The sequence below is a fragment of the Sprattus sprattus genome (genome assembly GCF_963457725.1).
Source record: "Sprattus sprattus genome assembly, chromosome: 1".
Taxonomy (NCBI): Eukaryota; Metazoa; Chordata; class Actinopteri; order Clupeiformes; family Clupeidae; genus Sprattus; species Sprattus sprattus.
Genome location: NC_137920.1, coordinates 40,531,076 through 40,554,936, shown reverse-complemented (window position 1 = coordinate 40,554,936; position 23,861 = coordinate 40,531,076). Strand labels below are relative to the sequence as shown.

At 43.6% G+C, this 23,861-nt stretch overlaps 1 protein-coding gene across 1 annotated transcript; it reads right to left on the bottom strand.

Moving 5' to 3' along the window:
- Positions 1 to 1,135: 1,135 nt before the first annotated feature.
- abcc6a (ATP-binding cassette, sub-family C (CFTR/MRP), member 6a) lies at positions 1,136 to 21,570 on the bottom strand (the record flags this gene model as incomplete). The annotated part of the gene is made up of 31 exons (XM_080856281.1): positions 1,136 to 1,244; positions 1,429 to 1,623; positions 1,821 to 1,987; positions 2,345 to 2,503; positions 2,606 to 2,752; positions 2,883 to 2,984; positions 3,290 to 3,416; positions 3,639 to 3,838; positions 4,133 to 4,443; positions 4,671 to 4,878; positions 5,626 to 5,743; positions 5,873 to 5,954; positions 6,079 to 6,262; positions 6,396 to 6,563; positions 6,650 to 6,826; positions 7,008 to 7,134; positions 7,267 to 7,336; positions 7,889 to 7,976; positions 8,372 to 8,518; positions 8,685 to 8,888; positions 9,426 to 9,518; positions 9,644 to 9,805; positions 10,208 to 10,385; positions 11,406 to 11,612; positions 12,314 to 12,445; positions 12,573 to 12,634; positions 14,320 to 14,442; positions 16,443 to 16,580; positions 18,729 to 18,854; positions 19,498 to 19,674; positions 21,529 to 21,570. The coding sequence occupies 31 exons, from the start codon at positions 21,568 to 21,570 to the stop codon at positions 1,136 to 1,138; spliced, it is 4,530 nt and encodes a 1,509-aa protein (XP_080712407.1).
- Between the last annotated feature and the right edge of the window lie 2,291 nt (positions 21,571 to 23,861).

Here is a 23,861-nt window from a genome sequence, read left to right as displayed (position 1 = left end):
CAGTTTTAACTAGCCTATATAACAAAATATTGTGTAGCTTCTGTCTTTACCAATAAGACTTACAAATCTTCTCCCATTCCATAGCCTGAGTTGTACAACTACAAGTTTAGACCACATTAAACAGTAACAAAAGCTCAGTCTCGCTTTAAAAAATGACAGAGGATGGCAGTTAACAAAACAAGGAGAAATACTGCAAATAGTTTGAGGTTTAGAATAAATGTGATTCTTCTGTCTCTTATCAAGTCTGTTTGAATGACTGTGGTATCAGTAAAACATCCTCTCATTCTTGTTTAAACCTGCTATGATTTTTCTTTTAAATCAAGTCTGTTGATTGTAAATTCTAAGTGCAACAGGAGATTATTTTGCCAACCTTTCCAGCCAAGTCAACCATTTTATATGTTTGTTTTGCCTAAAATAAAAAAAGCACCACAACATACTTGGAGACCATAATCTTGGCCTTTTTCTATGCGTCTTTCCCATAAAATACTAAATGGTTGGTTTGAGTTGAGTCAGACTCGACAGTCTATTCAAGATCAGGTTTGTGAGGCAGTATGTCAGTAAACATATTTGTCCCAGTTTCTCTTATCACGAGACCTTGTGAATCTACAGAAACAGAGTTGTCAGATATGGCAGGATTCTACAACTCCAATCTACGGAATGTGGTCTTCATGAAATGCTTCATAGCTCTACAAGAAAGGCTTATGTCAAATAGATTTTGTTTAATATTATTCACATTAACTAATACTTACAATTGTTTTGGAGTCACCTCAGCTCAGCTGTGTCTCTCTTGAAGTACAAACAACTATTTACAAGTTTTTGAAAATCCTACATGAGAACTATTGTGATACCTCCAGCACCTGTCTTCATCGTGTCCTGTCCCTTTCTATGTGAGCATTAGTGAGACCCACCACACAATCTGAGGACTGAAACAAGCTGCAGCTTCACATCCTAGATTAAGTGTGCATCGGTGTGCTCTTGAGCACGATCTTCAACCTGAGTAAAAGTTCAATGTATACTTGGCACAACCATGGCCTGCAAAGCCAAGTCTTTCCTGGGGCATTTTGTCGATGCAAAAAGGCAATCGTCTTACAGGGACATCCCATTACTCTAGGGCCAGAGAACCAGAGGAGACAAGTTATGCAAGTCCAGCTTCTCTGCACATTCTGTAGAACTGGCCTCGTTGTGAGATGAGGTTTGCTGGAGAGTCCATCTCTTTGATGTGTCCCTTGTCCATGACAATGATTCTGCAAATAGACAGAGTATTGAGAAAATGGCTTTTACATTAGGCTTTAGACTTAACTTTAGATAATGTTTTTAAGAAGAAGATAATTTCCAAGAGTCTACTATTTGTGGAATAACAACTCCATCTACACTTTTCAAAACATAGATAGCATATGTTGATGAAAGATTTCTGCCAGCCTCTCACACCTTGTGTAGTCCATAATGGTGTTGAGACGGTGGGCAATGGTTAACACCGTGCAGTCCTCAAACTGGGTACGAATGGTGGACTGGATCAATGTGTCGGTCTCAAGATCAACCGCTGCTGTGGCCTCGTCCAGGACAAGAACTTTTGTCTTGCGGAGAAGAGCCCGTGCCAAGCACACCAGCTGCCGCTGCCCAAGACTGTGATAGAACATGCAGCAGACCATCGGTCAAGAGTCTGATGGAGCACTTAGCATGCCCACATATTTAGCAAACCACAGCTGAAATAGTTGTTTTTACTTGTTTTACTGTATATTTTCATTCTGTAGAGATATGGCAGGTAGTTGATATTAATTGATTCCAGAAGCATTATCAGCAAGTGTAGCCTGGTATCTCACCTAAGGTTCTCCCCTCCCTCTGAGCACTCATAGCTGAGCTTATCTGGCAGTCCAGACACAAAGTTCTTGAGATGAGCCAGTTCAAGGGCACCCCACACCTCCTCATCAGAATAGGCATCAAAGGGGTCAAGGTTCATTCGGAGGGAGCCAGAGAACAGCACAGGATCCTGAATAGATAGAAATTAGACAATGTATTTGAAGATGTCAGAGGTTCATTGCTTTGAAATAACAGCTAAGGAAATGCTGTCTCCTATTGTGTTTCCCCTGTCAGTGTCTTCCTTTGCATTTTGCTCTGCGGCAGCCGGCAGTGAGTTAGCTCTGATACATGATGAGAAGGTGTCCCAACTCGCTAATCGTTTGAAGTGGGTCTACACATATCCATGTGTATTATGCACATAATTGACTATTGCATAATTCACTATCAACATCGCTTGGGAATCAGGTGAGGCTTAATGCCTTTGCTTGGGGGCAAAAGAGCTGTCTCGACAATAATTCCCAATAATTACTGAGGATAACAACAATACCTGTGGGATTATTGTTATACGGGATCTCAGGTCATGAAGCCCAATCTTTGCAATGTTGACGCCATCAATGTAGATCTCTCCTTTGGCTGCCTCCAGAATCCGGAAGATTCCCAGCGCCAATGAGGACTTCCCCGCTCCCGTCCTTCCAACAATTCCTATCTGAAATAGAAGAGTAAGTAGGGGGAATTGGATTACAGATGCTTAAATTACACATGTTTCAAATGCATTGTCTCTATTCTTATGAAACTCATTATTTCTAACCTTCTCCCTCTGCTGGATGTGCAGAGAAATGCCTTTCAGTGCCCAGTCTAAGCCTCTGCGGTATTGGAGGCCATACTCCCGGAACTCGATGGTCCCACTCTCGGGCCAGGCCAGGGGTAAGGGATTTTCCTCAACCGTCCAAGGTGCCTGGGGTTTGGAAAACAGTTTTTTGAGGTTTTAGTAAGTAACATTTTTGTATTGATTGATCAATGGTTATTGATGATTAGTTAATAAGTGAAGACCCCATCTGACAATGGGTCATTAAAGATATGCTTACCTCTTTTGATGTCTCAGCATATTCCTTCACTCTCTCCACTGACACGATGTTGTTTTCAACATCTGTCCAAGACCGCACTATCCAGCTCAGTATAGCGGTCACCTGTAAAGCATAGATCAACATCAAGATTTAAGGATCACTTGTGCTTTGTGCTGTGGTTTTTCTGCAACCATGTTGTGTAATGAAAGATTTTCAAAGGTCTCTTCTTTCCACACCCTAGATATTGAAAAGGGGTGACCAAAAATTAAGAAATGATGAGAATCTGATGCAAGAGGGGGTATCACTCTTTACTGAGGTTAGACAGTAAATCCCTAGATGAAAACGGGAAGGGGAAGAAGCTTTCTATGTTCGAGTGTGCTTTACTACTTTATTTTGGTTTTATTGTGTGTTCACAAAAGTATGCTTACCTGAAGGGAATGTGATACAGCCAGACCAACAATACCAGGGCTTAGGGTTCCCTTCCCCATCACAGACAGAATTGCAGCTGCTAAGACAACACCATTGCCAAGGAACTCAAGGTTCACCGCTAGCCACCTGTGGAAGTAAGACAAATCAGTTAAGACGCTTTAAACATTCTGTTCACAAAAATAAAGAAACGCCCAGTTTACTTAGGAGGGAGGCAATTACACCATCTTATAAAAATCAAAACTGATGTGAATAACAAAGAAAATGGACTTAATAGTATCAGGGTGGGGCTTTGACTTTGGTGATGCCCAAACCAGATAATGTCTGTAATAATATCCAAATGTTTCTAACCTGGTGGCTACAAAACGAGGAAAGTAGGCTGTCTGGTTGGAGTCCACCCTCTGGTCGGCCTGCTGGATGAAGCGAGACTGCTCTCCAAAGGCGCGGATGACGCTCGCACCTTGGACCGTCTCGTTGAAGTGTGTGTAGATAGGAGAGCGGCTAACTGCCTCCAGTCGACGCAGCTGGCAGGATGTGGCCACATAGAAACTCTTTTGCCGAAAAAAAGAACACAGGATTTGGTCAAACCCAAAGAGCCATAGAAGGTTTTCTAATAATGTCTATGGTTTCATCCAACATCTATACTGTATGTCAGCAGAATTGAGAAAACCTGCCCTACGCCAACACCAATATCGGTATAATAATAATAATAATTATGGATTTTATTTATATAGCAAGTCTCAAGGCACTTCTAGTATAAACTAATACACTAATAGACTGGTTATACTAATAGCTTGCTATTTTGAAGAAAGACTCTTACACCTCAAAATGGAACTAGACCATACCTGCACAAAGGCATACAGAATTGCCAGGGGCAAGAAGATCACAGCAGCAAAGGGAGTCGCCAGCAACACGATGATGAAGACCTCCATCAGCTTGAAAAAGTAGTTCAGCATCATCTTCAGTCCTTCGGGTATCATGCAATCAATGGCATCAATCTCTTTAGCGAAGCGGTTCAGCAGATTGCCACTGGGTGTAGACTCAAAGAAGGACATGGGGGAGTGGAGCACATTATTCAGGAGGTCCATGTGCAGGTGGCGGGAAGCAATGATGCCGCCCAGAGAGATGGCCACCGTCGTTCCGAAGATGCAGATCCCTAACAAAACAAATCACATCATTGTCGGTATAACAACCAGATGTTGATGATAAACAGTAATGAACAGTTAAAAGACAAGAGGACATATACAGTAAAACCTTTACCAAAAATTTGCATCGCTTCATATACCAACCATTAGTTAGGTTTGACATTGTTTGAAAAGTTTGAATCATCTTTAAACATCATTCATAGATGGCATCTTATCCTTTCCATCCAGAGTTCCTTACCTTGAGCGAATCCGAGAGCCCCGTAGACTCCCACCTTCATTTCTGTGTTGATCTGAGTCCCGTTCACCACAGGCTCGTCGGCCCACATACTGAGCCAGTAGCTGTAGGCCAGAGAAGCCGCCTGCTGGAAGGTGTACAGGAACACGATAGGCAGAATGAACGATAGGCCGATGGTCCGGAAGTATTCAACGTACAACTCCAACTTCACCTGGAATGAAAAACAGAATAGTTTGGTCAGCTCATTAGCAGACTTTGAAATAGTCAATAAGGCGCCATGTTGAGGCTTGCACCTCTTTCGGTACATTTGGTGGTCTTCTGGCAAGACAACCACATGCATCAGCTAGCTTTGCACTTGTTATAGCTTGCCTGGCAGTCTTCTTTATATTTACATTTACATTTAGTCATTTAGCAGACGCTTTTGTCCAAAGTGACATACAAGGGAGAGAACAATCAAGCTAAGAGCAATAAAACCTGATGTAACAATAAATACTGCTTTTTTTCAAGAAATAGAAAACGACATAGAAAGAAAAAGAAGTGCGGGACTGTCACTGCTTAAGTGCAAGTTAAGCCAAGGTGCCGGTTAGGAAGGGAGGTGCTCTCTCTTTCAAGGTATATTATGGGGCCATGACCCAGATTGGCCAGATTGAGGTTTACGTTTAAGGTCAGGTCAAAACAAAAGAACGTGGGGGGGCACTGTAGCGCAAGCCAATAAGCCCCCCATATACGGGCTACAATGCCCGCGGCGACACAGGTTCGACTCCGGCCTGCTGTCGTTTCCCGATCCTCTCCCCACTTCTTCACTCCTCCTCTCTTCCTGTCCAATATACTTCACTGTCCTATCCAAATAAAGGCTAAAAAGCCCATAAATAAATATATATAAAAAAAAAAAAAACGCGAAAGTAAAGAAAAAAAGGAGCGAAAGTAAAGTATCCCAGCATCTGAGGACTGAACGTACCCTGCCGGTGCGGGCCTTATCAGCTTCCGTCAGCTTCCCCAAGTCTTCTGGCACCTGTTCAGGGTCGGAATCTGTCATTTGCTCCATGTTCTGTATTGAGACACTGTTCCTGTCACCACTGAGGAGGAGCAGAATTGTAAAAATGACCATGTTATTAAAATATACCAGCAGGAGGTGTCAAATGTTTGAGAAAAATAATTTTCATTAACATGTAAGTGAACAGTGGCCAGGTAGCCGTGGTCCATACCCAATGAGCTGCTCTTGGGAAAGATCTCTTGAAAAAGGCATGAAGTCAGTCATACTCAAACGAGAGATGGACTTCCTTGACCCTAGGGCAAGACAATACATTGGATTATCCTCAGTACCATTTTAATTCATCATTTACTCCAGTACTCTTTACAGAGGTCAGATATCCGACAGCACATTAGAGCATATTTGGTGGTAACAATGTACCTCTTTGTGTGGTGCTTCCTTTCCTCTCTAAGCTGGCAAAGGTACGAATGAAGTCGGCAAAGGCGCCATTACGGCTCAGGAGCTCCTGATATGAGCCGCTCTCTGTAATCTCCCCATCTACCAGGACTAATATCAAGTCCGCTTGGGGCAGGTACCCCATTCCATGGGTGACCAGCACACGTGTCTACAAAGAATGTCATGGATAAACATTAGTGTACTATAGAGAGGGGTTTCAATATCATGGACAAACATTAGTATACTAGGGGTTTCACACCAGACCCATAAAGTAAATTATAAGAATTCTACCAAGCATTTACCTTGTCTCTGAGCACACCCTTAGGTCCAATGACCTTGTCAAATATGTGCTGGCCCACATGTGCATCCACAGAGGAGAGGGGATCATCCATGAGGTAAACATCAGCTTTCCTGTAGACGGCACGTGCCAGACTCACTCGCTGTTTCTGTCCCCCCGAAAGATTCAGGCCCTGCAGAGAAGAAAAAAAACTTCTGTTGGACCAGTCATCTATCAAAGGAAAGTGTATTAATTTGTAGATAACTCTGAGGATCTAACCTTCTCCCCAATCTCAGTAGCATCACCAGCAGGTAGAATCTCAAGGTCAGGCAACAGGGCACACGCCTCCAACACCCGCTGGTACCAGCTCTTCTTCTTCTCGAGGCCAAACATGATGTTATCGTGCAGAGTTGCATTCTGAATCCAAGCTTGTTGTGGGACGTATGCTACAGAACCCTGTGGGTGCGAAAGAGGACGTGGTTCTTAAAATAAATGTTGTACTTTATACTTTCTCATTAGAGTAAACAATGCTTCTTACTTCTGTGAATTTATCATGGAGTTATATGCAGTTACATGTGTTACATTTAAGGATATAATGATGGTTTAAGTTCATATTTTGTGAGATTTGTACTCATACCTTAACAGAGACAGAACCACTTCTCTTTTCTGTGTCTCCAAGCATAGCAGACAAAAGAGAGGACTTCCCGCAGCCAACATGACCCACTACTGCAACCAGAGCACCACGGGGAACTCTTACGTTAATCCTGTAAACACACACACAGAGGAAGAGAGAAAGGCGAGGAGAGTTTAAAACAGAAAAAAAGTTTCATATAATGTTTAAATCATATTTTGATGTAACCATATTGGTTCTGCTTATGACATCATCACTTTCATACCTTTTCAGGCAAGGACCGCTGTCTTTCGACCAAGAGAAAGTTGCATTCTCAATTACAACTCCTTCTTCATCTGAAAATACAGAGAAATTCATGAAATGTCAACAAAGGTAACAAAAATTAGCCATGACAACGAGTGTTTAGAACTCTGTGAGTTCTATAAAACAATGCATAAAACATAACAAGTATAAGCAGATAGTGCAGTGAACATTTCAGGTCAAAAATAGTATTCACACAGATTGAATTCTCTGTAATGACATGACATCTAATTAGCTGCATTTTGTAAAATGACTATGATTCAACTTTACGAGGCGCCAGGGGACATGTTGACAGGTTTTGGGATGGGGGACTGAGCATGTTTGTGTTTCACTTCAAGCACAAGCTTCATGTCTCATGAGGCCTGTGCGATGGGGTATGAATGCCACTCTAATTGCTCCGTGTCTCAGGCACTGCAGATACCAGGATGTGAAAACATACCACCGTGTTACTGTGGAATTCCACAGATGTAAACACATTCTCTGTTTTTTCTCTCGCCTCCATTCATTTTATTGTTCTGTGTGAAAGTGTTTTCTGTGGTGAGTTGTTACCAAAACAGGATTTACTCTACCTCCGAAACTTTACTCACCTGATTTGAAAGGCTCTCGGACCACACTGTCTGGTTGCAGTTCTTCTTGACAGAGAAATTTCCCTAATCTCTTCAGTGACACGAAAGCCTGAGACAGAAATACATAAATATATAAAAATATAAATGTATATAATTATCTATTTTCTATAATTCTCTATTTCTCTATAACAATATATAATTATCTATTTTAATGAAAGCTGCATGCAGTTCTACCTTTAATCTAAAAGAAGAAAAGGACAGAAGAATTTCTTATGAAAGGGGAAGTATTTTTTGTCCTTGAGTCTATGAATGGACTTCAGATTGAGAATCTCATTGACAAAGTGTGAACTAGGCGTGTTAGTGTGAGGTTTGGCCATAATTCATGAATGCGCTATCTTGGGAGTGGAGAGCTCTTCCACACTGATGAATAGAGGGAAACTCCAGTTGGTGGTGTCTGAAGGACAGTGTTAACTCCAGTTGGTGGTGTCTGAAGGACAGTGTTACCTGCATTGTAGTGCTCATGGCAAAAGGTAGCTGGCTCAGTGGCGTCTTGAGAATGTTTATAAGAGCCATGGACACAAATATCTTCTGGGCATCAAGCACGTTCTTCTCATCGATCATGACATACACCCCAAACATGGCAAAGGCAATCTGAGCAGGGAAGGACAAAACAATCATTCAGAATATACATTTGAATTTCAGATGTATTACTTACAAAAATAAATGCGATTCACAGGTTGGGCTTTCAGGTTGGGCAACTGTATCTGGTAACGAAATATGAAGACTGATAATTACATTTAAATCTGACAATTCTTACCAAGAAGGATGAGGAGTTGAAAGAGGCGATAGATATGGAGTAGAGGACCTGAGATTTCTTCAGAGCGTTGAGCTCCTTCTCCCTGTAGCCAAGCACCTGCTCCAGGAAGGCTTTCTCCCAGGCGTAAAACTTCAGAATCTTTATTCCGTTGAGGATCTCATTCATTAACTTGATTCGTCCATCCGTATACTTCATTTGAATCTCCTACAGAGTCATAAAAACATGTCCATATTTGGTAAAGGGAGGATAGGTAGCCCACAGACAACATTGAGGAATGTTCTGCGGAAAATGTCTCTATTTCTCAGGAAAGTAGCTCAGCAGACAATGTGATATTTACTGTAAAACAGGGACAAAATATTTGCACAGTATTAGTCAGAGTTTCAGGGTCATAGAGAACCCAACAGCTAAAACCATGACCACAGATGAGATGTTCTGTAAGAGAAGTGTCTCACTCTTGCAAGGTCTGGGCCAAAAACATGTCCCCTTTCCAAAAGAAATGAAAAATATTTAACTTTAACTGCCCTTTCTTCTATTGTGGTTATTTGTCATCTCAATAACACAAGCACATTAAAGGGATGACCCAGCCTGCGCTCAACCCACAGGTCCACACCTCTTTCCCTTCCCCATTGAAACCAGCTGTGGAACACTGAACAGCTGTCTGGTGTCTATTTTCCTGTAGACCTTGGCAGGACGCACAGACAGTTACCCACTGAGTTTGAAAGCTTCCATGTCTCACTGTACCTGCAGTTTACTCCTGTGTTTGGCAATGAATCCATTGAGAGGGAAGATCAGGATGACTGTAGCAATACCAGCCAGAGCTGAAGGACCCAGGTGCTGAGGATAAAGGGATAATTTGTGGTCGTTACATGAAGCAATATATTTGTATACATTTAGGTGAGGCAGTTATAGTGTACGTTACATAAGGAATGAACAACTGTGCTGTCAAGTACTGTCAATACCTGCCAGAGGAAATAGAGGCACAGAGTGATCTCAATGGGGGCCAACCAAACAGCATTGAAATACACCACAAAGTCCATCAGCTTCTGGGTGTCTGCAGACACCAGGTTCACAATCTCTCCCACAGTGCATGTCCGCCGAGCGGCGCTACTTATGATCAAAGACTGAAAATCAAACCAGCACACACACAGACACACACACACACACAGACAGACACACACACACACACACACACACACACACACAAACACACACACACACACACAAACACACACACACACACACACACACACACACACACACACATACACACACACACACACACACACACACACACACACACACACACACATACACACAAACACACACACACACACACACACACACACACACATACACACACACATACATATTAAGTTAAGAGATGCAGCAGATAGAAGTTCAAATCTGCAGGGTTTCAAACTGCATCGGTTTCTACACAATGGTTTCAGAATTCAGTCCGGAGAGAATTGCAAGGACATTTTGAACTTGTTGGTTTAGTAAAGCAGAATATTCTAGAGCCTCACCTTCCTATATACCAGGCCCATGACAGCAGTCTTCACTCTCATGCCCACAGTGAAGCAGGCGTACAGGTACTGATGGCTGAAGAGTGACTGCATGCAGGAGAGCACAAACATGAGAGAAGCGTAGAAGTAGCCTTTCCACAGCGGGGCGTCTGGCTCTCTCATGAAGCCCAACAGCAAGCTACGAGAGAGAGAGAGAGAGGGAGAGGGAAAGAGAGAGAGAGAGAGGGAGAGACAGACAGACAGAGAGGGAGAGAAAGAGAGAGGGAGAGGGAGAGAGAGAGAGGTTAGAAGATTTTGATGGAGTTATCCTATACTGGTTAAGTCAATTTTGTTATTTAGTAAAGGTGACTTGACAAAAATGTGAGAATTTGTGCCAAATAAGTAGTACAATGTAGAGTTAAGGGTAGATGTTTTATTCTTAATCCTAAAATTCTTCAGAGTAAATGCTTAATGTTTTATTCCATAAGAAGTTACTATAGTTTGACAAAACTCCTTCTTAAACGTGTCACAAATGATCACAGGTAATGATTCCAGAGCAGGCCGGCCTATGAATCTAAACCTACTCTGTCTGTCTCCACTCTAAGATGATACAAAAATCAGACATGGCGTTCTCGGCTGAAGCCATTGTTTTACAGAAGGCACTGAGCGAGCCAGTCACCACAACTTTCACTGCATAGCAGGTCACCAGTATAACACAGCCTGGGCCACACACTAAACCTTGAACAGCCGGCGTCCTCTTGGGGTTGAGCAGGACACTGACACTGCTGGCTACCCTCTTATTGTGGCCAGTCTGTCTGACCACAGCCTCAGCTGTCTGTGTGTGTGTGTGTGTGTGTGTGTGTGTGTGTGTGTGTGTGTGTGTGTGTGTGTGTGTGTGTGTGTGTGTGTGTGTGTGTGTGTGTGTGTGTGTGTGTGTGTTTGGCTCCTGACACAGTGAGCCTACAGCTTCGGTCCCTGATGCTTGTGTCTCAGTGAAGAGATAGGTCTCTGAGGACTGTCAAACTTTACTTTGACTTGCCTGTTATTTATTTTAGTTCAATGCTTCATTTACCCAGATATTACAATCTTATATAATTTTACATTTGCAACCATAAGAGCTAAAAAGAAAAAAGAAAAACATAAATGTTTGCACTTCTTTAAAGAAGGTTTCTCATTGGGGTGTCTGGTCTGTGATCTTGTAGGTTTCCGGGTCTCTTACCTGAGCACCTGTGGAATGGCGAACATGAAGGCGTCATGGATCACGATGCAGAGAGTTCCCGTCAGGAAGTAGGGCCCAAAGTTGCGGGCCAGTGTGCGCAGCAGGCAGAACCCTGAGCTCTGCTCCTTCTTCAGCTTCCGCAGGATCTGGGCCTGTTCCGGAAGCCTGGAGCCCAGGGCCACACTGGTGCTCATGCTCTTCTCCTGTCTGTGAAGAGGGCAAAAGCGTCATCCCTAGAGCCCTAGTACCGTAATTCAAAATGTAATTCAAAACAGAGACAAACCTGGGGAAGATATGGATATAGTTTCTGTGAACGTCACTGGGCCTTCACATATAAAATGGTGGAGTTCCCCTCAGCCATAAAGCATATTACTGCCCATCCATGTGACCTCTGATCATGTCACACTTTACATGGTCGTGTAGAACTTTACAACCAAACTTCAAAGCTTAAGTGATTTAACATGCTAACAAATGTCACAGGCATCTTGTCTCAACAAGTCCAAGTGAACCCATCTGACCTGTTTTCTGTTTTAAGTCTGTGGCCAGCATCCTTTGAGTGGGGATTTGATTACTTGCGGTTTAATGGTTAAGGCAGCAGAAGCTAGACAGGCATTGTCTTTAAATGCCAGTGTGCCAGAATGTCACACTTTTATTGCTGTCGAGCTATAGCAAAGCCAGGACTGAATGCAGATGATGTTAGCAGTGGTGACATTTTTAACACAATTCTGCCATGTAATATTTACAGCACCTTGTAATCACAGCCCTAAAGCTAAACTCATAGCTCTACTCCCAGTACCCTAGCTGCACGGATCTATTGGAGACAAAGCACATTTTTTCCGGTGCTTTCTTTCTGCAAGTATAAAAGTGTCTCTGTGAGCAAGGGTGTTTAAATGAATCTGTTGTCTTACTGTTGGAGTTTGTTGCATACTGATGTCCACTCCTCCTCTAAGTTGGAGATGATTTTGTTGGAGGTGTCCTCCTCTCGTAAAGACCACAGATCCTCTGACTGCAGTGGAGTGCGATAACCTTTGACCACCAGCCTTGAGAGTGAATAAACACACACACACACACACACACACACACACACACACACACAGAATGATTAACATTTTCCATTTTTGGTGGCTATATAGTGTGTATGACAAGGGAACAACAAAAGTCTCTTACCCACTGAACCACCAGAACAGCATCTTTGACAGAAAAGAGGAATCTTCAACGGGACATGGGTTCTGTGAAAGGACAAACACACATGGGTTCTGTGAAAGGACAAACACACATGGGTTCTGTGAAAGGACAAACACACATGGGTTCTGTGAAAGGACAAACACACATGGGTTCTGTGAAAGGACAAACACACATGGGTTCTGTGAAAGCTGGAGAGAAACCCCCTTTGTTGATCTAAATCTATAGTCCTTCAGATATAAAAGACTCCATGAACATCAGGCCTTGAGCAAACCCTCAACCTCTACACAACACTACTCCAACCTCTACACACTACTCCAACCTCTACACAACACTACTCCAAACCTCTACACAACACTACTCCAACCTCTACACAACACTACTCCAAACCTCTACACAACACTACTCCAACCTCTACACAACACTACTCCAACCTCAAAACAACACTACTGCAACCTCTACACAACACTACTCCAACCTCTACACAACACTACTCCAACCTCTACACAACGTTACTCCAACCTCTACACAACACTACTCCAACCTCTACACACTACTCCAACCTCTACACAACACTACTCCAACCTCTACACAACACTACTCCAACCTCTACACAACACTACTCCAAGTCCTCAGTCTTCTTGTGCAAGTCTTACCACCCCTCTGAAAACTGAGTAATGAAGTTCTTTGAAAGGAATATTTCCAATCGCTACATTACACTGCTATTTTTGGACAAAGCACAACCCCAACATAGTTTTTGAAATTCATTTGACATCATCAATCACTGTGAGAGGTGGGGTAGAAGAAAGTGTGGAGGAACACAGAGCCAAAGCACAGACTAGCGCTCCATACATAAATAAGTGTGTAGACACACAGAGCCAAAGACCAGACTAGCGCTCCATACATAAAAAAGTGTGTAGACACAGAGCCAAAGACCAGACTAGCGCTCCATACATAAATAAGTGGATCTTTGGGTTCATGAGTGGGCTCAGCATGACTTACTGATGACATGTCTCCACCCACCAGACCACAGCATCTTCCGCCACTGACACCACCCCCTACCCCCCCCCCCCCCCCTCCCAACCCCCCCCCCCCCCCCTCTCCCAGGCTTGCCCCCACACCGGAGATCCCACTCTGAGCTGGAATAACAGGCAGGAAGTGACTGGGCCAGAACTGGACCATGGGTGTGGCTCCCGTCTGTGGCTTCCACCCATTCCGACCTCATTGCAGCTGGCAAACACACACTGAGAAACATTTGGCTGCTTTTTTCTTTTTTTCTTCTCAGAAGTTTGTTTTCCTGTTTTCCCCCCGGATATGTTGCGTCACAGGCCAGTGTTACAGCATTGGAAAGACTGTGTGAAATTTACATTGATGTAAGTGGGCACTTTCACATGTGAAACTGAGATGGATGTACTGCTCTGAGAAGACACCAGGGGCTGACAGAAAAGATATTTTGCCTTTGGATGGAAAGGAAATATTTCAGGAAAACATATTTTGTTAATGTAACTGTATTTTCCAGTAAAAATGTAGAGGCCTTCACATTAAGGTAGAATACGCCTCTATTTCAATGCAGATGTGTGGAGTATCAACTAGAACTGTACCCATCAAACCAACCTCATAAATATCTGTCCACATCCTATATCAAATAATTCTAGACATAATCAAAGACTATAGCATTTCACATGCTGCTATTCTGGGCAGGGCTGTGATCCAGAGTCCCGTATCATCTTACCGTCAAAAAGGACTCTTTCCCACTGGGCCGCTGATCAGCAAAACAGCTGAGGATGAGCTGGGCCAACTGCAAGGCAAAGTAAGAGAAGAAGGCCAGGTACCGCACCAAGTCCGGTGAGAGGCCCTACGACACACAGCATACAAAAACAACAGTGTTAGACAACATCAGGAACGTAAGACTATGTAAATATAATGATGAAGATGTTAAGACAACATCAGGAACATAAAGTAAGACTATGTAAATATAATGATGAAGAAGCATAGCATGGAGCAGTTATTCCAGTTCCATACAGATATTTCAGTACATTGTGCATTACTGATCTGTGTGTAGACTTAAGATTGATCTGTGTGTAGATACAAGAATGATCTGTGTGTAGACTTAAGATTGATCTGTGTGTAGACTTAAGAATGATATGTGTGATGACTCAAGAGGAGAAAATTGATTGCGACCATTAATTACAGGATGATAGCTAGAGGAGGAGACATGATGACATGGAGGTTTGGTGTCATGCAAACAGGAAGGATCTCCTGAGTACACCACAGTTAGATACCACACTGTGGGATTTCCCATAATCAGATCAGACCATTTTCCCTGTTGCTAGCCACACAGCTCCCAAAACAGGGACTATGTCACTGTGTGTACCATTGCCATGACAGCGCACTCAGCCAAGGGCTCATGCGTGAGACCAAGCTCAGATACAACCATTTACTGTAGCACATGTAAGTATTATATCTGTTTCTTCAACCATTTACTGTAGCACATGTAAGTATTTTATCTGTTTCTTCAACCATTTACTGTATCTCATGTAAGTATTATATTGTTTTTTTCAACCTTTTTTGTCGATATCTGGTTTGGTCTGTTATATACATTTAATTAAGTTAGGCACGCTAATGAAGCACCCAGTGCATTAAGCGCTGTTCTGAGGTCAGTTAAGAGCTTCCCCATTTCCTATTTACCCTTATTCACTGGGGCTGGAGTATACCACTGGGTAGGACTCGGGATCCAGCATTAATGAAACCATAAAGCTTATTTTGAACAGTTAAGGCAAATCATGGTGAAAACCCAAAGTCTTTAATGGCCCTCTTAAAATAAGTGTATTACGCATGAGAAGAACAGTAAAAAGCTTCCCAGTCACGCTATAGGCCGTATCTGGAAATGGTAAATGTGGTTCTGGGGCTGAGTCCCTTGGAAAGGAGCCAGTGACCAATATTAGCCAATCCTGGCCCCAGTATAAGCTGCTTATATGTTAGTTTGCACATATAGCAGAATGTTGGCAATCAGAGCTTTGTTTACCCCAGTCAGACTGAGTGAACTCGTGCCCATCATACCGCAGCCAGACATCTGTAAACTGGTAGTAAACATCCTATCCACAATGGCTGCCTATGCCAAGGAGTGGAAGTGTATGCTCACCACAGCACAAAAGAGGGTCAGGTGGTTTTGAGTGGGCAGAAAATATAGGTCAGTCCAAAGCTGGCGCAGAGTTATGGTTTTTCAGCTATAAGCCCTGAAAAGTCAGCATTTCACAGGCTATGGTGAAAAAATGCTAAAAATGAGAGTTGAATATTTGAAGAAGTAGGTCCACAACACATCTCTCCTGTGCCACCATAACTTTGATAATAACTCCTTTACCATTTTCCTGTTGCTCCAGATTTCCGTTCCAAACCGCATCTGGTCACAACTGAAGAATTCTCTTTCTTTGTGGGAAAATTCAGATTTTTTTTGGCCTGAAGCTTTGATTACATAAAACTTCCTGTGTATGACTTTTCCCTATTTTTTTGTTCACAAATGTTTTCAAAAAGCTTTCAAAACATGCACCTGTATGATCTACCCATGAGACGGAATTGTGGTCTTAGCACTTAAACAACTTCTCAATGTCTAGTGTCTGCTAGTTGACACTGAAGCATCATTACCACACATATCTGTACACAATAATGTTTTACCAACTTAAGTCATCCTTATAAGGGCAGTTAATCCATAATCTTAAAGCACATGGAACCAAGAGGCCGAAGTTGGTGCTAAGAAACCCAAAGTGGAGGTCACGGTCTCAGCCCGGTGAGGTTTGGGCGTGTGCTCTGAGCCGTGTGGCCCAGACTGGGGGTCTGTGTCAGTGTCATTTCTCTCACCTCCTCCAGGGCCAGCTGGATCTTGGCCCTCAGGGGCACCAGCGAACACACCACCGCCAGCAGCCAGAAGAGGAAGAGGAAGATGGAGGAGCGGCAGCCTCTGATGCGCTCCCATTGGATGATGCAGACAGCTAGCACCTGGACGTGGACAGAGCTGAGGTCAGTTCGGACATTCCATACATGTAGGTCTCACTGTTCACATGGCTTTTATATCGTTACATAGCAGATGTCTCTGTCCAAAAAGTCTTGGAGTGCAGTGCAGTGCAGTTCAGGAAAGATCAGTTCACCAGCACGTACGCTACCATGCCACATCAGCTGACCTGCAGGAGATATTCGCCTCACCTTCAAATAAAATGGTATAAAATGATACTTCCCTAAGCATCCATTTTAAGGCTTTTACTCAGCTCAGCTATTCTTAGATAATACTTCAGCAATGGTAGTTCAGTATTGTTGATTTAATTAACAGCACAACGTGAGTGAGATCTTCTTGCTCATAAAGGATTTCATGCATTTTGCTGTGCCAGTGTTTGCAGACAGACGTTAAATGGGGATTTCCCCGTCTGCCATGGCATAAGTTGCCTGACTGCCCGCTCTCGTAAAACACCAGATCCAGCTTATGCCCTTTGCTAGTGCCACAGTCCTCTTAATTACACAGTCTCCTCATCCTGTGAAAAAACAAATTTACTTAAAATCCAGACGGTTCCTGTCTGGGGGTCACCCCTGCCTGTCTTGTATAGGCAGTTATGCTGGATTCATATCCATTTTAGTTCCATTTTTAGTCAGATGAGACATCATTTGTCATGTCAGCTCTCTGGCAGGGGAAAACACAGCTTTAGGACGTGTAATGGGAAACATCCGAGCTAGTCAGGGATGAGACACGAAAAACCACAGCCGCCCCCGGGATTCTGTGCAGACGGAAGACGTGTGAGTGAAGCTGGAGCCAACTTTGTGCCAAGATATATCTTATATCTCACGTGAAATGCAAGATATAAGTGGGACATTTTGTTTTTTTCATATTTTGTAACTTTAATGTGACTTAAACATCAATGCTCCTACCCCTTCATTGGAAACGGACATCTGGGAGGTGGGTGGAAGTCAAAGTATTACTTAAGCCCTGAAGCTCATTTCCCACCTAGTAATTACAGGGGGGGAAGCTGTGAGTGTTTTGGGAACTTGAGCAGTTACATCACTGCCCACTGCATGCTGCCCAGGTCCCATTCATAGCGTCCCTGAGGAGGCGGCACAGAGGGGCATTCGTGGAGGCTGATCGTGCACTTCTAATTCCAATATGGAGGCCGAGCCCAGGAGCGAGTCAACACTCTGGTTTAAGGATCTGTGCATGTTTTCGCTGTCGGTTAGAGTTTGAATTACATCAGGGGCCAGTCTTACGCAAGGAAAAACCAGCTGTGGTATCAGTGGGAGGTGTTGGACCACGAAAGGGAATATTTTCGTAATATCTGTGTTTGTTTACGTCTGCGCGCCTAGTTAACGAATCTCAACACAAGTGGGTTATTTCCCCTCGACCTCATCCTGGAGTTTAGACATGGGTCTGATGAAATAGGAGCCGTTTCAATCATTGGGGTACAACTATAGGCTTTGATTCGTTATAATGTTATGACCTGAAGCTGTTTGCGGACATTGACTAAGAATCATAAGTTTCCCCAAGGGATACGGAGTCTGGTTGGGGAGAATGTGTGTACGCAGACCGCCTGCTGGACCTCTGGGACATGGATGAATTGTGGGGAGGTTTATGGGTCTGTGGGCTGCTGCGGCAGACATACTATCCCAGTTCCCTCTCGCATCCAGGCCACTCCCCAAACATACACCACAGTGGCTCAGTCAAGCTTCTTGGCCAGTCCTCACTGCTGTGTAAACAAACAGTAGTGACCATGACGCGGTGTTAAAACTACACCTCCCATTATGCAATTTTCTAAGAGGAGCAACATGACTGACGTCTCGTGGCGAGGGTCCAGCTACATATTTCTATACGAGATGGGATGGAGGATTCAGATTTAAAATGCCACAGCCATTTGGGAGAGGGCTCCTGATGACCATATAGTAAAGTTATAATCATATATTTATGTTCTTTATCTCCTACATTGGGACTCTAAATGGCCTTTTCATCCATATTGAAAAATCAACTGCTTGGAAAAATACACAAACACTTGGATAATAATTCATGGAATTCTTGGAACATAATTATGTGCTTGATAACAGGAAAACTGTGAGATTTGACTGATACCACTTAAGGTCCATGCAACTGAAGTAAGCGTAGGGGAACATTACCACTGTCATGCTGCGGATGACGGGGCTAAGGAGGAAGACCATGTGGTTTTGGATCTCCTGATTCTTCACCAGTAGGATGTAAAAGAACTCCACAAAGCCAAACGACGCCAGGAAGAAGCCCAGTAGCTGCATCAAGACAAGAGACGAAAGACATTAGGCAGGAAGATCAGAGATCAGCCATGACAGTGACATCAAACCAAGAGACATAAGGCAGGATGATCAGAGATCAGTCATGACATTGGCATCAAACCAAGAGACATAGGGCAGGATGATCAGAGATCAGTCATGACATTGGCATCAAACCAAGAGACATAAGGCAGGATGATCAGAGATCAGTCATGACATTGGCAATCAAGCCCTTCACGACTAGCTTATGTACACCTTCTTACTCCACCACAAAGATGTATCATAAAGTAAATGTACTTAGTCAACATGATCTGTCATGCTAGAGGTTCAGCATTTTAAAGACAGTTGAGATTATTTTCTAACTGCAGCACATTCCTCTTCAGTGCATTGAAGGGTCTTTACCCATTTACCTCTACATTTGTAAACCCTTATCACTTGACAATTCTCTAAACCACAGACCTTTTCCCTGTGCCTTTTTCTACAGATCACTGATGCATGAAATGGGCCCCTAAACCTGCCATGTGCTCTGTGTTTCACACTCTGCTCTACTGCTTTATAGAAGCCTGGGCAGTTGCACTTGCACACATAATGGTCTAGTATAACCTTAATGACTTCGGTTCTCTGTTCCTGCGGTCTGGCTCACCAGTTTTGCACTGCAGAGGACGGAGACGGGAATATGCCCGCGACCATGGCAGTACAGATGGAGGCAGTAGAAGGGTGCGCAGGCCCAGAGGTAGAGACAAGGCACCCAGACCAGCACTGTGTTCTGGAAGCACTGCGTCAGGTCAGGGTGATGGGTGTACCAGGTGGTGTTCCAGTCCTATATCAACAAGAAAGGGGACACAAAAAACGAATATGTATAAACATAACTGAGCTGAGTTCTTGCACTTGCATTTGCAGAGAGCAATGACAAATGGTGTGAGATTTGGCTTTGCTTGCTACTTGAGAAGCTAACCCGCTCAGTATCAAAACTTGAAAAGGCCTCGAGGCTTGACCACACTGAATGTCACAGTTTACCTAGCAGTCCGGTTTATTTTTTATGAATAAGGTTGCTGGGCAACCTTTCAACCTGAAAATGTGACCTCTAGACCACACATATTGGATAAACTTTGGAAACTGAAAATGAAACCGCAATTACTCAACAGAAGTCTATTGGCAAGAAGTTCTGTTTTTTCAACAAGCCCAGTCAGAATCCAGCACTTTTTTTCTCACTGGTAGGACATGCCCAAAACTTTCCAGGTGCTGACCCGTGCATGGATTTCAGATTGCATGAAGGCTGAGGAAAAAAATAAGTGCAGTAGTCCTCTTACTTGGGGACACTGGGCCGTCTGTCCGGTGCACTTCCGTCTGTTTGTTGAATGCGCGCAGTGCAGCAGTCAGGATGAGGTGAGGGTGTAATTAGACGCTCGTAACGAGAGGAGGAAGCGTCTGACGGAGGGCAGACTAACCGCCAGACACCCGAGGGAAGAGGATAAGCGACCGCAAACAGTCTAACGCGACGCCTTGCGAAACAACAAGTCTGGCTAAAGGTAGCCGCGCGAGACCAATTAGCAGGTGTGGGATCGGGGGCATTGTTTGGCTCAATATCAAATCACTAAAATAGATTTTCACTGCGGCATATTTTTAACATCTTGGATAGGCCTACTTAACTACCGGACAGTTGTTGCATTGTGGTGTGTTGTAGGATTTCAATGATAAATTCTTTTTACCCCGACACGAGAGAGAAATACATTTGGCTGAGGTGACTCTGTGGCTACAAAGGTACACAGTAGTGCGTAATTGACCCTAGGCGGTAAAAGAGTTACATAAGACATGCAAAAGAATCTGAGACTGCACTGTTTCCTGTTCTATTGAGTTGATATGGACTTGATATCACTTTTAGGTTTTGTCTTTAATTCAGATATGCCTCGGTTCTTAATACTTATAAGATTATTAACATGAATCAGATATATTGTTTCATTTTGAATGTTTCATTGTTTCCATATTTATTAGATTATTAACATGAATCAGATACTTTGTTTAATTTTGAATGTCACATTGTTTTTATGTCTGCAGTCCAACAGATCACTGAACACAACTTGACTTGTGGCATGTGTTTATCACACAGGTTCTGTGGGCAGGAGACCTCTTTTCTGAAGTGCCTCTAGCGCACTGGAAACTGGACAAAAGATGCTTAACACATCTTATAGTGGCACTTAACAACTGACTAATACAAATCTTATTTATTTGTGCATTAATTGTGTGCATCAGTAGTTTTGGGACACTCATATACTTATACTTATACTAATACTTATTAACAAACTGATGCTCATGATTGAAAAAAATGTGTTTATGTTTGTCTGTACAACAAATCCTGTAGTTTAGTTTAACATTTGATGTCCTGAAGTGTCTTTGTACTATAGGTGCAAGCATCATGTCAACACACTGCATTACTAGGGCACAACATTGTCCTTTACTGAAGGTTGTTAAAGGTACATTATGAGACATTTCTAGACATACTAGTATGAATACATATATGAATACTTGGGATACTTGGTCTGGTAAATTAAGGCAATTCATATTTGATCACCATATCTATCATGAAAATCCTCATCCATCATAGATTGAAGCTAAATAGAACTTTTCCCATCTTCCAGACTGTAAGTCATGTTCCCACTGGAGAAGGTGTACTTACCCAGAGAGGGTCCAGGCCACTGAAACTGCACAGGGCATCCATTCAAACTCCTGGTCTCCTGGATACTTCAGCTGTGTCTGGATGCTGAGGCAAATCCTGGTCCTCAAGACGGCACTCTTCTGACTTTTTAGTGAGTCACACTCTCCTCTCTCGGTCAGTGTGTGTGTTCTGCTCTCTTCTCTTCTCTTCTCCTCGTCCTCTTCTCTTCACCCTCTTCGCTGAGCTCTTTCGCTCTGTCTAAGCCCCTGTCTGTCCTGGGCTGCTGTTTATGAATGCTGCTTTGCTTGCCAGCTTGTTAGGTGGGTGGAAATGCTCTCACTTTTTTTTTTCTCTCTCTCTCCCTCCCTCCCTCGCTTCTTACTCACGCACATACATAGGGCTGGAGCTTTATCAAAGCCCCAGTGAAGCTCCTCCTGAACAGGCTGACAGGCAGCAGCGCCCCACCCCAAAGACTCCTCAACCCTCACACTCTCATCGCTTCAGACCACAGTGTGATGTGCCAGCCGTGCCCAGTGAGAGCAGCTTCTCACTGTATTTACATTGATAGAGATGTCTCTTTTCCATGGTCAGCTTCCTTGGTGGAGGTTTTACTTCAGATCTCAATAACACGTCCTAGAAGACACCTGTAGGCAGTTTATTTACGTCCTAGACGCACCTGTAGGCAGTTTATTTACGTCCTAGAAGCACCTGTCGGCAGTTTATTTGGCCATGTGGAGGACACTAGAGCTGCCCTTGTGGTTCTGCTGAGATTCCTTGAGAAGAGAAAAGCCTCTCTGACACACGTAACCTCTGACCAGGGTTAATTTACGGAGGGAAAGTTCAGAGGCTGTCCTCACTGTGCGCTTCTCTGCGTAAACACTCTCACACTCATGAGCCGTGAGCTCCGGCAGGGCTCCAGATGTCAGCGTTTTGGAGGAGACGAGTGTAATTGAGGGCGATGTGGCCGTCTGAGTGGCCCTGAGAAGATCAGCGGATACCTGCGTTGTGTCTTGAGGGGTTGGATTCTGGACAGGGAATGTATCTTTGTGTGTGTGTGTGTGTGTGTGTGTGTGGGTGTGTGTGTGTATGTGTGTGTGTGTGTGTCGGTGTGTATGTGTGTGTGGGGGTGTGTGTGTGTGTGTGGGTGTGGGTGTGTGTGTGTGTGAGTGTGTGTGTGTGTGTGTGTGTGTGTGTGTGTGTGTGTGTGTGTGTGTGTGTGTGTCTGTGTGTGTGTGTGTGTCTGTGTAAAGCCCATGTGTAAGGGGTACAAGTGAAAGAAATGGATTTGACACAAGTAAATACGTGAGATTTTCGAGTATGAAAATTGTGTCCATGAGGTGTGTGGAGAGATGGGTGTGTGTGTGTGTGTGTGTGTGTGTGTGTGTGTGTGTGTGTGTAGAGCCCATGTGTATGGGGTACAAGTGAAAGAAATGGATGAGAGGAGTGATGTACTATTCTACAGGTGACAAAAGTAGCCAGCCAACTTAAATCATCCTTGCCTCCGCAAACACAGTTGTACACCTAAATAAAAGAACTATTAAATAATGTCTGTATGACTCTGTCTATGAGGTAACGCTCCACCAGACACACACATGCCAGTCATCAGGGGTCAGAGGCCTGGGAAAGTCAAGCACGTCGGCGGAAAGTATTACAGCGGCCCAAGCCAGAGCCGCAGCTGAGGCATGGAAAGAACACTGCATGGACGACCCACGTTACCCGTGTACAACCATGTGAGGCCTAGAGGCAAATATTATTATTTCTCTGTAACTTAGTGAGAACCAGGTCTGTTTCAGCACAGCTCTCTGTTTCTTTTTATTTAAGCCACAATATGCTATTCGTTTTCTGTCATGTCGAGTGGTGTACAGTATTATTGCAGCAGTTACAGCTCAGACAGACAGTGGGCTGAATTATTATCACAAGTTTCTGTAGAGGACTTGCACTGAAGCGTACCGTCTCGGTGTTGGGGATATCCTGTGTCCCAGGGTTGATCTTGATATCGGGACAGACTACGCAGCATCCCTGACTTTCGTCAGTTGTGACCCAAAAGGATCCTCTGTGAGGGAAGAAACAAAATAGACCCGCCCAGGCTGAGAATGATAATGATGATGGTTTAGGTTGCATCTGCTATCTAATGTAGAACATGGTTAGCTGCTGCTCTGTGACTCATGCTTACATGATAGAATGGATCATCCAGATGTGCTTCTGATGTTATTGATGTTCTGATGTTCTCTGAGGTCAAACATGTTTATGGTCTGCTAGTTTTCATGTCGTTTTAAAGGAAAAGCACAGGCACTGGCCATGTAAGACCACTAAAGATGCTTTTCATACTGGCGGCCATCTCCCTTCCGTGCAAG